At 40.2% G+C, this 18,040-nt stretch overlaps 1 protein-coding gene across 3 annotated transcripts in view; it reads left to right on the top strand.

Annotated features, from left to right (window-relative positions):
• EFR3B (EFR3 homolog B) overlaps positions 1–18,040 on the top strand; it is a 423,284-nt gene that overhangs the window by 357,492 nt on the left and 47,752 nt on the right. For all 3 annotated transcript variants that reach the window (XM_053709515.1, XM_053709514.1, XM_053709516.1), the window contains 2 exons: positions 444–616; positions 2,830–2,905. In XM_053709515.1, coding sequence (XP_053565490.1) covers positions 444–616; positions 2,830–2,905 — 249 coding nt within the window. The remainder of the gene's footprint in view (positions 1–443; positions 617–2,829; positions 2,906–18,040) is intronic.

Genomic DNA, 18,040 nt, shown 5'->3' with positions numbered 1-18,040 from the left:
AGTAAGGATGAAGCCGTGGACCGGATACACCAATGTAGGAGAAAACAGAATTTATGTTTACCTGATAAATTTCTTTCTCCTACGGTGTATCCGGTCCACGGCCCACCCTGGCATTTGGTCAGGTTTAAATTTTATTTTTGTAAACTACAGTCACCACTGCACCCTATGGTTCTCCTTTTTCTCCTAACCGTCGGTTGAATGACTGGGGGGGCGGAGCCTGAGGGGAGCTATATGGACAGCTCTGCTGTGTGCTCTCTTTGCCACTTCCTGTAGGGATTGAGAATATCCCACAAATAAGGATGAAGCCGTGGACCGGATACACCGTAGGAGAAAGAAATTTATCAGGTAAACATAAATTCTGTTTTTTCTACGTTTCCTTAAATTAAAACTCATCAGTTACCAGCTATTGCAAGACCTCCACTGTCTTTCCTGTCTCTCCTAAGGTGTCCATGGTATTTCAGTGCAGCAATATGCTTACCGCCCTGCCCAGCTCATTTCTAGACCCGTTACTCTCCCCGGTATTGATGGATGATGATGAAATCCGCCTCTTTGTCTTGGAGATTCTTATCTGCCTCATGGATCGCCATGAAAACAGGCACAAATTCTCAAGTATCAGGTATGGAATGGATTACACATTACAGGTTTACTACTTCTGATTGATTAAGGGAAGGAAACTGATTAAATGCCATTGAAGTAGGTGATATGTTTTGAGGGAAAGTCCATGATGAATATATCTGTAGAGTGGAATTAAAGGGACGTGGATGTTAAAATGAACGTTTTATGATTCAGATAGAGTACAGTACATTGTGCTTCTATTATGCATAACATTGATACAAACATTGCTGTAAACACTGCTGCAATTCAGGGCTTGTGACACATGCACGCTCCTGAGACACTATATGCTTTCATGGAAATAGGTCAATTTGGTAATAGAAGTAAACGTAAAGGGATACTAAATCCAAATTTCATAATTCATATAGAGCATGCAATTTTAAGCAGCTTTCTAATTTACTTCTATTATTAATTTTTATTCTTTCTTTTGCTGTCTTTATTTGAAAAGCAGGAATGTACAGCTTAAGAGCCAGCCCATTTTAGGTTCAGCACCTAGGTAGATAATAGGAGTAAATTATAAAGTTGCTTAAATTTGCATGCTCTATCTGAATCATTAAAGAAAACATTTGGGTTTAGTGTCCCTTTAACAGTTTTTAAAAATTGTATAAACCTGAATCATGAAAGGCCATAACCACCAGGATATCAGGTATTTTCTGTAGGTATTCCTGGCATTAGTAAGCTTTCCCAGCTAAAGTGATTTAAATAAGGCTCTGAGATGTGAGGATAAAGAGGGCATTCATGCAAATTGTGATTAGGGTAATACGTCGGCTGCTAGGAGATCGTAAAAGATAAATGTTGCAGTTTGCCATTCAAATATTCTTTGTACCACAAATGCTAAAATTTGAAAAATAAAATTGGATTCTAATTCTCATAGACTTACATTTAAAGGTATATGAGACCCAAATGTTTTCTTTCATGATTCAGAAGCAAGCAAAATGATGATTTTTAGATTTATTTGAACAGAGACATGAATTTACTCCTGTGAATAAGGAAACAACAAAAACCTGATTGTCACATAACTGATATAAATGTACATATGGCTTATATATTTATGCTTTTATTGTGCACTCATACATGTATGGCGGATAGTGATGTCGCAAACCTAAAAATTTGGGTTCGCGAACGGAGAACTCGAACTTCGACAAAAGTTTGCGAACCGGGCGAACCGCCATAGACTTCAATAGGCAGGTGAATTTTAAAACCCACAGGGACTCTTTCGGGCCACAATAGTGATGGAAAAGTTGTTTCAAGGGCACTAACACCTGGACTGTGGCATGCCGGAGGGGGATCCATGGCAAAACTCCCATAGAAAATTACATAGTTGATGCAGAGTCTGGTTTTAATCCATAAAGGGCATAAATCACCTAACATTCCTAAATTGTTTGGAATAACGTGCTTTAAAACATCAGGTATGATGTTGTATCGATCAGGTAGTGTAAGGGTTACGTGTAAGGGTTACGCCCGCTTCACAGTGCGCAGTGTAGGTGATATACCTGCCCTGACCATGCTTTGCAGATCAGGTATCAGTGGTCAGATGGACTCTTGCCCCAACACTGTGTGCCAGACATGTCATTATAGCAGACTTATATGGCTTTGGCATTGCTTTTTGGTAATTAGAAGGCTGCTAAATGCCTCTGCGCACCACACGTGTTTTATGCCCAGCAGTGAAGGGGTTAATTAGGGAGCATGTAGGCAGCTTGTAGAGTTAATTTTAGCTTAAGTGTAGTGTAGTAGACAACCCAAAGTATTGATCTAGCCCCATTTTGGTATATTTCATGCCACCATTTCACCGCCAAATGCGATCAAATAAAAAAAAATTGTTCACTTTTTCACAAACTTTAGGTTTCTCACAGAAATTACTTACAACTTATGCAATTATGGCATAAATGGTTGTAAATGCTTCTCTGGGATCCCCTTTGTTCAGAAATAGCGGACTTATATGGCTTTGGCGTTGCTTTTTGGCAATTAGAAGGCTGCTAAATGCCACTGCGCACCACACGTGTTTTATGCCCAGTGCTGGTGCTTAACAAATTAAGAGGAGACACTTATTCATATAATTAAGCAATAATTTTATTCTGTATTACTTATAACTCATTAATTAACCATTTATCAAAAACAAACTTTATCAGTCGATAATTGTTTCTTTTTGATTGTTTTGCTGAAATTTAAATGTATTAAATGATACATCAATTTATGAAATCTGTTTTATTACTTCAGTACTGTACCTGATATCGCTGTGTTCAATCTCAAAGTCGACAAGTGTTCAAGACCGGACACTCTCTTTATGAAGAAGGTAAGTTATATAGTTTGTGCCTCCGTATGGGCTCTTGCAAAAAGATAATATTCTGGGGAGTTATAAGGCTCTGATACTTTCTTTATAGACACTGAATTTTAAAATGACCTTTTAAACAGTAATGATCTGTCCTAGTCCAGGAAGTTAAACGCTGTGAAATTTATGCCATTTTAAACCCTCCCGTTCCCGCTTAATCCTGCTCTTTTTCAATTGCTACTCAGATTCTATTGGTGTTTTTCTGATATGCTACATTACAGTGGTTGGTACAGCTTCACATTGGCCTCTAGTTATCAACGTGTCTACTTACCTGCCATCGCTGGCCCCAATACGCCCACTTAAGCTCGCCTACCATCGCCTGAATACGCTCGCCAAAGTTATCAAAAAAGCTGTCAAAAAGCCGTGCACCAAGTACGTGGCGATGAGCAGCGGACTGTGATAGTTATCACTCATCAGATCTCGCTGCTCTTCGGCTTTTTCCCAGCTTTATTGATAAGCTGTCACTAAGCACCCACACTAAACTACACTGTTCTACCCCCTATACCAGCGCCCCCGGAGCCCCCGCAACTAAATAAAGTTATTAACCCCTAAACCACAGCTCCTAGACCCCGCCGCAACTATAATAAATGTATTAACCCCTAAACCGCCGCTCCCGGACCCCACCGCCACTCTAATAAACTGATTAACCCCTAATCCGCCACTGCCGGACCCCGCCGCCACCTACATAATACCTATTAACCCCTATTCTGCCCCCCCGCCACCTATAATAAATTTATTAACCCCTATCCTGCCGATCCCGTACCCCGCCGCAACTAAATAAATTGTTTAACCCCTAAACCGCCGCTCCCGGACCCCGCCGCAACCTATATTAAACTTATTAACCCCTAATCTGACCCCCCTACAACGTCGCCACCTATAAAAAATGTATTAAACCCTATACTGCCCCCCTATACCGCTGCAACCTATAATAAAATTATTAACCCCTAAACCTAAGTCTAACCCTAACCCTAAGTCTAACCCTAACACCCCCCTAACTTAAATAAATCTAAATAAATATCACTCTTATTAAATTAGTTATTCCTATTTAAAACTAAGTAAGTAAGTATACCTATAAAATAAACCCTAAGATAGCTACAATGTAATTAATAATTACATTGTAGCTATTTTAGGATTTATATTTATTTTACAGGTAACTTTGTATTTATTTTAACTAGGTAGAATAGTTATTAAATAGTTATTAACTATTTAATAACTACCTAGCTAAAAGAAATACAAAATTACCTGTAAAATAAATCCTAACCTAAGTTACAATTAAACCTAACACTACACTATCATTAAATAAATTAAATTAATTAACTACAAATACCTACAATTAAATACAATTAAATAAACTAACTAAAGTACAAAAAATAAAAAAACTAAGTTACAAAAAATAAAAAAATATTACAAGATTTTTAAGCTTATTACACCTAATCTAAGCCCCCTAATAAAATAACAAAGTCCCCCAAAATAAAAAAAATGCCCTACCCTATTCTAAATTACGAAAGTTAACAGCTCTATTACCTTACCAGCCCTTAAAAGGGCCTTTTGCGGGGCATGCCCCAAAGAAATCAGCTCTTTTGCATGTTAAAAAAAATACAACCCCCCCCCCACATTAAAACCCACCACCCACATACCCCTACTCTAACCCACCCAATCCCCCCTTAAAAAAACCTAACACTACCCCCCTGAAGATCATCCTACCTTTAGTCGTCTTCAGCCAGCTGACCACCGATGGAACAGAAGAGGACATCCGCAGCGGCCGAAGTCTTCATCCAAGGGGCGCTGAAGAGGTCTTCCATCCGATAGAAGTCTTCATCCAGGTGGCGTCTTCAATCTTCATCCATCCGGAGCGGAGCGGAGCCATCTTCAAAGCAGCCGATGCGGAGCCATCTTCATCCACTGACGCCTACTCGCCGAATGAATATTCCTTTAAGTGACGTCATCCAAGATGGCATCCCTCGAATTCCGATTGGCTGATAGGATTCTATCAGCCAATCGGAATTAAGGTAGGAAAAATCTGATTGGCTGATCCAATCAGCCAATCAGATTCAAGTTCAATCCGATTGGCTGATCCAATCAGCCAATCAGATTGAGCTCGCATTCTATTGGCTGTTCCGATCAGCCAATAGAATGCGAGCTCAATCTGATTGGCTGATTGGATCAGCCAATCAGATTTTTCCTACCTTAATTCCGATTGGCTGATCCTATCAGCCAATCGGAATTCGAGGGACGCCATCTTGGATGACGTCACTTAAAGGAATATTCATTCGGTGAGTAGTCGTCGGTGGATGAAGATGGCTCTGAGTCGGCTGCTTTGAAGATGGCTCCGCTCTGGATGGATGAAGATTGAAGACCCCGCCTGGATGAAGACTTCTATCGGATGGAAGACCTCTTCAGTGCCCCTTGGATGAAGACTTCGGCCACTGCGGATGTCCTCTTCTGTTCCATCGGTGGTCGGCTGGCTGAAGACGGCTAAAGGTAGGATGATCTTCAGGGGGGTAGTGTTAGGTTTTTTTTAAGGGGGGATTGGGTGGGTTAGAGTAGGGGTATGTGGGTGGTGGGTTTTAATATTGGGGGGGAGGGGTTGTATTTTTTTTAACATGCAAAAGAGCTGATTTCTTTGGGGCATGCCCCACAAAAGGCCCTTTTAAGGGCTGGTAAGGTAATAGAGCTGTTAACTTTTGTAATTTAGAATAGGGTAGGGCATTTTTTTTATTTTGGGGGGGCTTTGTTATTTTATTAGGGGACTTAGATTAGGTGTAATTAGCTTAAAAATCTTGTAATATTTTTTTATTTTTTTGTAACTTATTTTTTTTTATTTTTTGTACTTTAGTTAGTTTATTTAATTGTAGGTATTTGTAGTTATTTAATTTATTTTATTTAATGATAGTGTAGTGTTAGGTTTAATTGTAACTTAGGTTAGGATTTATTTTACAGGTAATTTTGTATTTCTTTTAGCTAGGTAGTTATTAAATAGTTAATAACTATTTAATAACTATTCAACCTAGTTAAAATAAATACAAAGTTACCTGTAAAATAAATATAAATCCTAAAATAGCTACAATGTAATTATTAATTACATTGTAGCTATATTAGGGTTTATTTTACAGGTAAGTATTTAGTTTTAAATAGGAATAATTTAGTTAATGATAGTGTAGTGTTAGGTGTAATTGTAACTTAGGTTAGTTTTTATTTTACAAGTAAATTTGTCTTTATTTTAACTAGGTAGCTATTAAATAGTTAATAACTATTTAATAGCTATTGTACCTATATATTGTAGCTATATTAGGGTTTATTTTATAGGTAAGTATTTAGTTTTAAATAGGATTAATTTAGTTAATAAGACTAATTTTATTTAGATTTATTAAAATAATATTTAAGTTAGGGGGTGTTAGGGTTAGACTTAGGTTTAGGGGTTAATTAGTTTAATATAGATGGCGGCGGTATAGGGGGGGCAGGATAGGGGTTAATAAATTTATTATAGGTGGCGACGGTGTAGGGGGGTCAGATTAGGGGTAAATAAGTTTAATATAGGTGGTGGCGGGGTCCGGGAGCAGCGGTTTAGGGGTTAAACAATTTATTTAGTTGCGGCGTGGTACGGAATCGGCAGGATAGGGGTTAATAAATTTATTATAGGTGGCAGCAGTATAGGGGGGGCAGGATAGGGGTTAATAGGTATTATGTAGGTGGCGGTGGGGTCCGGGAGCGGTGGTTTAGGGGTTAATACGTTTATTAGAGTGGCGGTGGGCTCCGGGAGCGGTGGTTTAGGGGTTAACATGTTTATTATAGTTGTGGCGGGCTCCGGGAGCTGCGGTTTAGGGGTAATACATTTATTTAGTTGCGGCGGTGTAGGGGGGGACAGATTAGGGGTGTTTAGACTCGGGGTACATGTTAGGGTGTTAGGTGCAGACGTTTCCCATAGGATTCAATGGGATGTCTGGCAACAGCGAACATGAGCTTTCGCTATGGTCAGACTCCCATTGATTCCTATGGGATCCGCCGCCTCCAGGGCAGTGGATTGAAAACCAGGTACGCTGGGCCGGAAAAGTGCCGAGCGTACCTGGTAGTCATTTGATAACTCCCAAAAGTAGTCAGATTGTGCCGAACTTGCGTTCGGAACATCTGGAGTGACGTAAGAATCGATCTGTGTCGGACTGAGTCCGGCGGATCGAAGCTTACGTCACAAAATTCTACTTTTGCCGGGCAGCAGGGCTTGATAACTTAGGTGAATCAGCCTCGCCACAAATACGCTGCGGAATTCTAGCGTATTTGAGGTTGACGGCTTGATAACTAGAGGCCATTGCCTCTAAAACGTGCTGTGTTATAGGAAAAAATTTTTGAAGACAGGGCAATGTTAAAGAGAGGGGATGGGTGGTAAGGAGGTTATAAAACTATTGTAAAGTGACAGTTAAAGGGGCAGTTTGTTTAAAAAATGTCTCCCCTTTAATTTGTTCCAAATGATCCACTTTACCTGCTGGACGGTATTAAATTGTATTTCCATTACCCTTATATTGGCATCTGAAATAGTTTATTTAGCCTGTGGTATCCCCACCCATTCTGAAAGTTTTTGGTCTTAAGACCAAGCTATGTTAACACAGCCAGTAGAAGGAATTACACTCCCAGTGGGGTATAGAAGAGATAAGGTAATAAAATGTTAATTTTCCATTGTTCTCTCCATGTATTGGTGATTGGTTTATGGACAGATATAAGATAAAGGAGCAGTTATATGACACAATGTGATACAGTAATGAGATATTATACCTACAAGCTCAACCCATTTTATTAGGTTGTGGCTTCAAAACACAAAACCAGCTAATTCATATACACAAATAAGCCTTAAAAAAGCAATCTCATACATTTTATACTCTTCAGCTGGTAAAATAATGTAATTGGAAACACATTAAGGGAAAAACAATTTTATAGTATACTGTCCCTTTAAGGTCCCAGACTGGGACATATCAGTATTTTTAAGTAGGTATGTGGCATTGAAACTTAGAAATGTAAATGATATCTCTTTTGAGAGCATTGAGGACATATATGACATTTAAAGATAAACACAGAACATTTATGATTATATTAGAGGACAAAGTTCCTAGCCAGGAAACTTGTCCGCTTGCATTCAGGGCCAGCAATACGGCATCTGCCTCATGCATGTATGACTGCACAGGGGTTTACTTTAGCCACACAACCCTGCTTTTACAAAACCAATTGGATAAGAGCAGAGCTTGTCAGTCACCCCAGAATAAAATGTTCAGCACCTCATTGGAAAACAGATTAAGAATCAGACCACTGCTTCTTAAAGGTGCCACTAAATACAGTATATTTGCATAATCAACAAATGCATTATAAAAAGATAATGCAATAGCATTAAGTCTGAATTTTAAATGATTTGTAAATTTCAGTTATGCCTATTTCCACTCCTCATGTATCACATGACAGCCATGAGCCAATCACAAATGCATATACATATAATCTGTGAATTCTTGCACATGCTCAGTAGGAGCTGGTGACTCAAAAAGTGTAAATATAAAAAGACTGTGCACATTTTGTTAATGGAAGTAAATTGTAAAGTTGTTTATAATTGCCTGCTCTATCTGATTCATGTAAGATTAATTTTGACTTGAGGGTCCCTTTAACATGCATGTGGAGGCTCACAACACACTACAACAAAAGCTGCTTCTACAGCAGATTGATATATATAAACACAGCAGATGAGCAGTGCTTTATAGAGATATTTACTATGGCTTTGGTTGGCACAAGTGCCAGCATCTGCCTTGCAATATGATGTAGTAATGTATCCTTTTTATTATACAGACACACATATGGCAAGTCACAGGCTTATATTTTCTATGCAATAATGGTATATATAAAAAAAACTCTGCAATATACTTACATTATTTAATTTTTCCCCTTTTCCTGTAATTCCATTTTGAAATTGGGAGCTTTTCAGTTCCTGATAGAAATGGATGAGCAGAACACTGTTATATTCTATACAGTCATTGGCTGCATGCTCTAGTGACCTATTTATAACTTTCCCTTATTGGTCACATCCAAGGAGGTAACTTAAGTTACAACATGGCAGCTCCCACTGTTTTATAGACACTAAAACTTTACACTTATTTTGCCAATAGTTAAACAGCTAATGAAACTTTAGAAAATACATCTACATAATATTAGTCACAGACTAATCTTTTCTTTGAATGCATCATTCTATCTAGCATTTACTTACACCTAGATTACGAGTTTTGCGTTAGGAGGGGTGCGGTGCTGAAGAGCAGTTTTAGCTCACCGCTCACTTACAAACAGCGCTGGTATTACGGGTTTTTACAAACCTGGCGTTAGCCGCAAAAAGTGAGCGAAGAGCAAAATTTAGCTCCACGTCTCACCTCAATACCAGCGCTGCTTACGTTAGTGGTGAGCTGGGTGAACGTGCTTGTGCACGATTTCCCAATAGGAATCAACGGGGAGAGCCGGCTGAAAAACCCCCTGCAAAAAAGCAGCGTAAAGCTCCTAACGCAGCCCCATTGATTCCTATGGGGAAATACTTTTTATGTCTACACCTAACACCCTAACATGAACCCGAAGTCTAAACACCCCTAATCTTACACTTATTAATCAGCCGCCCCCGACATCGCCGACACCTGTATTATATTATTAACCCCTAATCTGCCGCTCTGGACACCGCCGCCACCTACATTATATTTAGTAACCCCTAATCTGCTGCCTCCAACATCGCCAAACCCTACATTATATTTATTAACCCATAATCTGCCGCCCCCAATGTCGCTGCAACCTAACTACACTTATTAACCCCTAATCTGCCGCCCACAACGTCGCCACCACTATAATAAAGTTATTAACCCCTAAACCTAAGTCTAAACCTAACCCTAACACCCCCTAACTTAAATATAATTTAAATAAATAGTTACATTGTAGCTAGCTTAGGGTTTATTTTTAGTTTACAGGCATTTTTGTATTTATTTTAACTAGTTAGAATAGTTATTAAATAGTTATTAACTATTTAATAACTACCTAATTAAAATAAAGACAAATTTACCCGTAAAATAAAACCTAACCTAAGTTACAATTACACCTAACACTACACTATAATTAAATAAATTAACTAAATTAAATACAATTAATTACAATTAAATAAAATGATCTAAAGTACAAAAAAAAACAAAACACTAAATTACAGAAAATAATAAAATAATTACAAGATTTTTAAACTAATTACACCTACTCTAATCCCCCTAACAAAATAAAAAAGCCCCCCCAAAATAAAAAAGCCCTACCCTACACTAAATTACAAATAACCCTTAAAAGGGCCTTTTGCGGGGCATTGCCCCAAAGTATTCAGCTCCTTTACCTGTAAAAAAAGTACAAATAACCCCCAACATTAAAACCCACCACCCACACAACCAACCCTACTCTAAAACCCACCCAATCCCTGCTTAAAAAAACCTAACACTAACCCCTTGAAGATCACCCTACCGTGAGACGTCTTCACCCAACTGGGCAGAAGTGGTCCTCCAGATGGGCAGAAGTCTTCATCCAAGCCAGGCAGAAGAGGTCCTCCAGACGGGCAGAAGTCTTCATTCAGACGGCATCTTCTATCTTCATCCATCTGGCGTGGAGCGGGTCCATCTTCAAGACATCAGACGCGGAGCATCCTCTTCATCCGTAGTCTTCTTACTAAATGACGGTACCTTTAAGTGACGTCATCCAAGATGGCGTACCTTCAATTCCGATTGGCTGATAGAATTCTATCAGCCAATCGGAAATTAAGGTAGAAAAAATCCTATTGGCTGATGCAATCAGCCAATAGGATTGAAGTTCAATCCTATTGGCTGATCCAATCAGCCAATAGGATTGAGCTGGCATTCTATTGGCTGTTCCAATCAGCCAATAGAATGCGAGCGCAATCCTATTGGCTGACTGGATCAGCCAATAGGATGTTTTCTACCTTAATTCCGATTGGCTGATAAAATTCTATCAGCCAATCGGAATTGAAGGGACGCCATCTTGGATTACGTCACTTAAAGGTACCGTAATTTAGTAAGAAGACTCCGGATGAAGAGGATGCTCCACGTCGGGTGTCTTGAAGATGGACCCGCTCCACGCCAGATGGATGAAGATAGAAGATGCCACCTGGATGAAGACTTCTGCCCGTCTGGAGGACCTCTTCTGCCCGGCTTGGATGAGGACTTCTGCCCGTCTGGAGGACCACTTCTGCCCGGTTGGGTGGAGACATCTCACGGTAGGGTGATCTTCAAGGGGTTAATGTTATGTTTTTTTAAGGGGGGATTGGGTAGGTTTTAGAGTAGGGTTGGTGGTGTGAGTGGTGGGTTTTAATGTTGGGGGGGGATATTTGAACTTTTTTTTACAGGTAAAGGAGCTGATTACTTTGGAGCAATGCCCGCAAAAGGCCCTTTTAAGGGCTATTTTTAATTTAGTGTAGGGTAGGGCTTTTTTTATTTTGGGGGATTTTTGTAATTAGTTTAAAAATCTTGTAATTATTTTATTATTTTCTGTAATTTAGTGGGGGGTTTTTTCGTACTTTAGATAATTTTATTTAATTGTAATTAATTGTATTTTATTTATTTAATGTATTTAATTATAGTGTAGTGTTAGGTGTTAGTGTAACTTAGGTTAGGTTTTATTTTACAGGTAAATTTGTGTTTATTATAACTAGGTAGTTATTAAATAGTTAATAACTATTTAGTAACTATTCTAAAAAAATAAATACAAAGTTGCCTGTAAAATAAAAATAAACCCTAAGCTAGCTACAATGTAACTATTAGTTATATTGTAGCAATCTTAGGGTTTATTTTATAGGTAAGTATTTAGTTTTAAATAGGAATTATTTAGGTAATTGTAGTATTTTTATTTAGATTTATTGTAATTATATTTAAGTTGGGGGAGTTAGGGATAGGGTTATACTTAGGTTTAGGGGTGAATACATTTAATATAGTGGCGTCGACATTGTGGGCGGCAGATTAGGGGTTAATAAATGTAGGTAGGTGGCGGCGATGTTAGGGACGGCAGATTAGGGGTTAATAATATTTAACTAGTGTTTGCGAGGCGGGAGTGCGGCGGTTTAGGGGTTAATATATTTATTATAGTGGCGGCGATGTCCGGTTCGGAAGATTAGGGGTTAAAATATTTATTTTAGTGTTTGCGATGTGGGGGGGCCTTGGTTTAGGGGTTAATAGGTAGTTTATGGGTGTTAGTGTACTTTTTAGCACTTTAGTTAAGACTTTTATGCTACGGCGTTGTAGTGTAAAACTCTTAAGTACTGACTTTAAAATGCGGTACCAGGCTTGACAGGAGAGGGTCTACCACTTTTTGTCAGACTCGTAATTCTGACGCTATGCAAGTCCCATTGAAAAAAGAGGATACGCAATTGACGTAAGTGGATTTGCGGTATTTCCGAGTCTGGCCAAAAAAGTGAGCAGTGAGCCTGTCATTTCAAGACTAGTAATACCAGCGGGCGTTAAAAAGCAGCGTTGGGACCGGCCAACGCTGCTTTTTAAGCCTAACGCACAACTTGTAATCTAGCCATTAGTCTTTAATGTCCCTTTAAAAGGATATGAAACCCAATTTTTTTTCTTTCATGATTCAGATAGAGCATGAGATTTTAAGCAATTTTCAAATTGACTCCTATTTAAAAAAATCATCGTTCTCTTGGTATCTTTATTTGAAAAAGCAAGATCGTAAGCTTAGGAGCCTGCCCATTTTTGGTTCAGCACCTGGGAAGCGATTGCTGATTGGTGTCTAAATGTAGCCACCAATCAGCAAGCACTACCCAGGTGCTGAACCAAAAATGCGCAGACAACTACGCTTATATTCCTGCATTTTCAAATAAAGATACCAAGAGAACAAAGAAAAATTGATAATAGGAGTAAATAAGAAAATTGCTTAATATCGCATGCTCTATCTGAATTATGAAAGAAAAAATGTGGGTTTCATATCCCTTTAAAATGTAATTCCCCATAAAGCGCTAGATTTCAAGTCGGGCACAATTGATAATGCTGGTACATTATTTTGCACTGGTGCAAACAATTACTCACAATCAGGTATTAAATGTTGTTGGTTAAGCATTATTGGACATGATTTTTAGTCCACTTCCTCGTAGAAATCTATTATATACGGGAAAGGACGCATGCATTATCCAACATGAATATTACAGTGCGCATTATACTACCAAGCTCGTGATCTTTATGAAACATTGACTTTACCAGCGGTATTGTTTTGAATACATAATAAGATTCGGGGGTGTAAAATTGAAAGTGTTTTTACAGAATTGTAGAGAGTTTGTACAGAATTGGGTCTTGTCAGTACTCAGACATATTCCTTACCTAAACTTCTGTATGTTACTCAAACCTCATCACTATATTACAGTTAAAGGGATAGGAAAGTTAAAATTATACATGCTTGATTCAGATAGATGTAATTTTCTATTTTTAAATGTGCTTCATTCTCTTGTTATCCCTTGTTGAAAAAAATATGCACATATTCTACACTAGTAGAAGCTAGTTGCCGATTGGTGCTTGCACACATTTGTCTCTTGTGATTGGCTAACTAGATGTGCTTAGCTAGCTGCCAGTAATGCAAAGCTGTTCCTTCAGCAAAGGATAACAAGAGAATGAAGCAAATTTGATAATAGAAGTCAATTGGAAAGTTTTTTCTTTTTAATGACACGATGAGTCCACGGATCATCTAATTACTACTGGGAATACCACTCCTGCCCTGCAGGAGGCGGCAAAGAGTACCACAGCAAAGCTGTTAAATATCACCTCCCTTCCCTCCCAACCCAGTCATTCTCTTTGCCTACGTTAAGAGCAAGGAGGTGGTAAAGTAGGTGTTAGAAAAGATTCTTCAATCAAGAGTTTATTTAGTGCAAGATTGTGCTGCTTTGTCCTAGGGTGTAGCCGTAGTCCATATCAGTCTCTGCAGTAGAGCAGTGGTGGCTTTAGAGCAATGGGAACTTGTGGGACATAATTCTCACTGCGCCTCCTATATATTGATGCTGCGCTAACCCTGAAAACCTGAGGGATACTTACTCAGGACTTTCTTTTATTTCACAGGTCCATGTGAGGGAGAGGACCTCTCAAACCTGGGAACTGTCTTGCTGTCAGGCAGAATATGAGGTAAGTGCTGGCTTTCTTTCTGGGGGATAAATATGACTCAGAAAAAGGTTGGGCACTTTATTATTAAATGGGACAGACCTCATTGTTAACAAATCTTAGATTGCCCTAGGAGCTTAGGGGACATTTTGGGCAGTTTAGAAGCAGGCACTTGGGCTGGTTCTAATTATAGCGGTGGTTCCACATCTCCCGGCGGTTCTATAACTTTAATAACCAACCGGGAGATTCCTTAATGACATGCCCACGATGGGAGGTACTCCAGGAAGCGGCAAGTGATTGCGCACGCTTTTTCCTTTCATGGTAGGAAAGCTTCTACGCATCTCTAAATCCTAGCTGCGTTAAGCTACAGGGAGCACTCCATCCGGGATGTTAACACCGGAGGCCGTCATAACTGCGTGTTAAATCCGGAGACAGACTGTGCGACTGAAATTCAAGTTGCGGGTAGATACGGCTCCTGCTCAGAGGAGGTAGGCACCTCAGCAAAGGGGTGTTTGCAGGTTTATTTTAACGTATTAAGCCTCTCTATACTATATTTGCTTAAATGGAATAAAGAGTTACTGTTTATTATTTAAAGGGACAGTAATGTTTTTTATGTTTTTTGCATTTACTAATAACATTTAATCCTTTTATATCTAATTGTTTTATTGTGTGTTAGAATGGACCAAGACGCCTTACAAAGTGTCACTTGCTCTCTATGTTTTGATGCCATTGTGGAACCACCAATCCCTTTCTGTTCCTTATGTATTGAGAAAACTTTAAGCTACAGGGAGAGACTTTTTTCTGAGCCAACATTTTCTAAGGAGGATGCTGTTCAGGAATCTAATGACAATGTTCAACATATGCCGCAGCTTTCTCCCCAAGCGTCCCAAATTTTACCGCCCTCACATACAGTGGCATGCACTTCCTCTCTAGCTCCCGCTGGATTTACTTTAAAAGACATCGCTTCTCTCATGTCTTCTGTAGTTTCAGATGCGTTGTCTGCTTTCCCAATGTTGCAGGGAAAGCGTAAGAGGAAAATCAGACATTCAGTAAGCGAGGTTTCTGATGCAGTTGTTGCTATTTCAGATGTCTCCTCACAGAAGCCTGAGGAGGAGGATAATGTAGTAGCTTCTGAAGGTGACATTTCAGATTCTGACAGTGTAATTCTTCCTGCTGATACTGAAGTTGTATCCTTTAGGTTTAAGCTAGAACACCTCCGTCTGTTACATAAGGAGGTTTTAGCTACTCTGGACGACAGCAACTCCACAGTCGTTGTTAATCCCAAGAAATCCAGTAAGCTGAACAAATATTTTGAGGTACCTTCCTCGATAGAGGTTTTTCCGGTACCAGACCGAGCCTCTGAGATCATTGCTAAGGAGTGGGAGAGACCGGGTATACCTTTTTCTCCATCTCCTATATTTAAAAAGATGTTTCCCATATCCGACTCGGTTAAGGAGGCTTGGCAAACAGTCCCCAAGGTGGAAGGAGCTGTTTCCACCTTAGCTAAGAGAACTACTATACCCATAGAGGATAGTTGTGCTTTTAAAGATCCTATGGACAAAAAAAATTAGAGGGGTTACTCAAAAAGATGTATGTACACCAGGGCTTACAATGGCAGCCAGCTGTGTGCATTGCTACCGTCACTAGTGCGGCGGCATATTGGTTTGATGCATTGTCTGATGCTATTAGGACAGAAACTCCCCTTGATGAAATCCAGGATAGGATAAAGGCTCTTAAATTGGCTAATTCCTTTATTATGGATGCTTCACTTCAAGTTATCAAACTGGGAGCAAAGATTTCAGGTTTCTCTGTTCTAGCTCGCAGAGCCTTATGGTTAAAACCTTGGTCTGCGGATGTATCCTCTAAATCTAAGCTTTTAGCGATTCCTTACAAGGGGAAGACCTTCTTTGGACCTGGCTTGATGGAAATAATCTCTGATATTACGGGAGGTAAGGGTCACCTTCTCCCTCTAGGACAAAAGAAACAAACAAAAGGGACGACAGAGTAATTTTCGTTCCTTTCAAAATTTCAAGGGAAATTCTTCCTCTTCCGCCTCCAAGCAGGAACAGTCTAAACCTTCATGGAGACCCAATCAGTCTTGGAATAAGGGAAAACAATCCAAGAAGCCTGCTATTGAATCAAAGTCAGTATGAAGGGTCTGCCCTCGATCTGGGAATGAATCTTGTAGGGGGCAGACTTTCCTTCTTCGCTCAGGCTTGGGTTTGAGATGTGCAAGATCCCTGGGCAGTAGAAATAGTGTCCCAGGGATACAAACTAGAGTTCAAAAGGTTTCCTCCCAGAGGCAGGTTTCTGCTTTCAAGATCATCTGCAGACCAGACAAAAAGAGAAGCGTTCTTACGCTGCGTAAGCGACTTCTCCGATCTGGGAGTGATAGTTCCTGTTCCAATTCAGGAACGGGGTCTGGGATTTTATTCCAATCTGTTTGTGGTTCCCAAACAAGAGGGAACCTTCAGGCCTATTTTAGATCTCAAGAGTCTAAACAAATTCCTCAGAGTACCGTCCTTCAAGATGGAAACTATTCGTTTCTTTCTCCCTTTGGTCCAAGAGGGTCAATTTATGACAACTGTGGATTTAAAGGACGCGTACTTGCATGTTCCCATTCACAGGCACCATCACAAATTTCTAAGGTTTGCCTTTCTAGACAAACACTTCCAATTCATGGCTCTGCCCTTTGGTCTTGCCACAGCTCCCAGAATTTCTCAAAGGTTCTGGGTTCGCTGTTGGGGGTGATTCAGTTGCGGGGCATTGCAGTGGCACCCTACCTGGACGACATCCTAGTCCAGGCGCCATACTTACAACAAGCAAGATCCCACACGGAAATGTTGTTATCCTTCCTGCGATTTCATGGATGGAAGGTAAATTTGGAAAAGAGTTCCTTAGTCCCAAAGACAAGAGAAACTTTCTTGGGAACCATAATAGATTCCCTATCAATGAAGATTTTTCTGACAGAAGTCAGGAAATCAAAGATCTTCGATACTTGTCTAGCTCTTCAGTCTACTCCTCGGCCATCAGTGGCTCAGTACATGGAGGTAATAGGGCTGATGGTGGCGGCGATGGACATCATCCCGTTTGCTCGGTTCCACCTCAGACCTCTGCAGTTAAACATGCTCAGGCAATGGAACGGAGATTATGCAGACTTGTCTCCTCAAATACTACTGGAGCAGGAGACAAGAGATTCTCTTCAATGGTGGTTGTCTCTGGATCATCTCTCCCAGGGAACCTGCTTTCGCAGACCATCTTGGGTGATTGTGACAACAGACGCCAGCCTTCTAGGATGGGGAGATGTCTGGGGCTCCCTAAAGGCTCAGGGCCTTTGGACTCAGTCAGAGTCTGTTCTACCTATAAACATTCTGGAGCTGAGAGCGATCTTAATGCTCTTCTGGCCTAGCCCCAGTTAGCCTCGGCCCAGTTTATCAGGTTCCAGTCAGACAACATAACTTCAGTGGCTTACATCAATCATCAGGGAAGAATGAGGAGTTCCTTGGCGATGACAGAGGTAACCAAAATAATTCAGTGGGTGGAAACCCACTCTTGCTGTCTGTCGGCGATCCACATTCCAGGGGTGGGCAACTGGGAGGCGGATTTCCTGAGCAGGCAGACCTTTCATCCGGGGGAGTGGGAACTCCATCCGGAGGTGTTTTCCAGTCTGATTCTCAAATGGGGTCAGCCAGAATTGGATCTCATGGCATCTCGGCAGAATGCCAAGCTTCCGAGGTACAGGTCGAGGTCCAGGGATCCTCAGGCAGTACTGATAGATGCCTTGGTGGTACCTTGGACCTTCAGGCTAGCATACCTATTTCCTCCGTTTGCTCTTCTTCCTTGGGTCATTGCTCGAATGAAGCAGGAGAGGGCCTCAGTGATCCTCATTGCACCAGCTTGGCCTCGCAGGATTTGGTATGCAGATCTGGTGGACATGTCATCTCTGCCACCATAAGATAAATATCTC

The sequence above is a fragment of the Bombina bombina genome, chromosome 4 (genome assembly GCF_027579735.1).
Source record: "Bombina bombina isolate aBomBom1 chromosome 4, aBomBom1.pri, whole genome shotgun sequence".
Lineage (NCBI taxonomy): Eukaryota > Metazoa > Chordata > Amphibia > Anura > Bombinatoridae > Bombina > Bombina bombina.
This window is presented reverse-complemented; position numbering and strand designations above follow the sequence as displayed.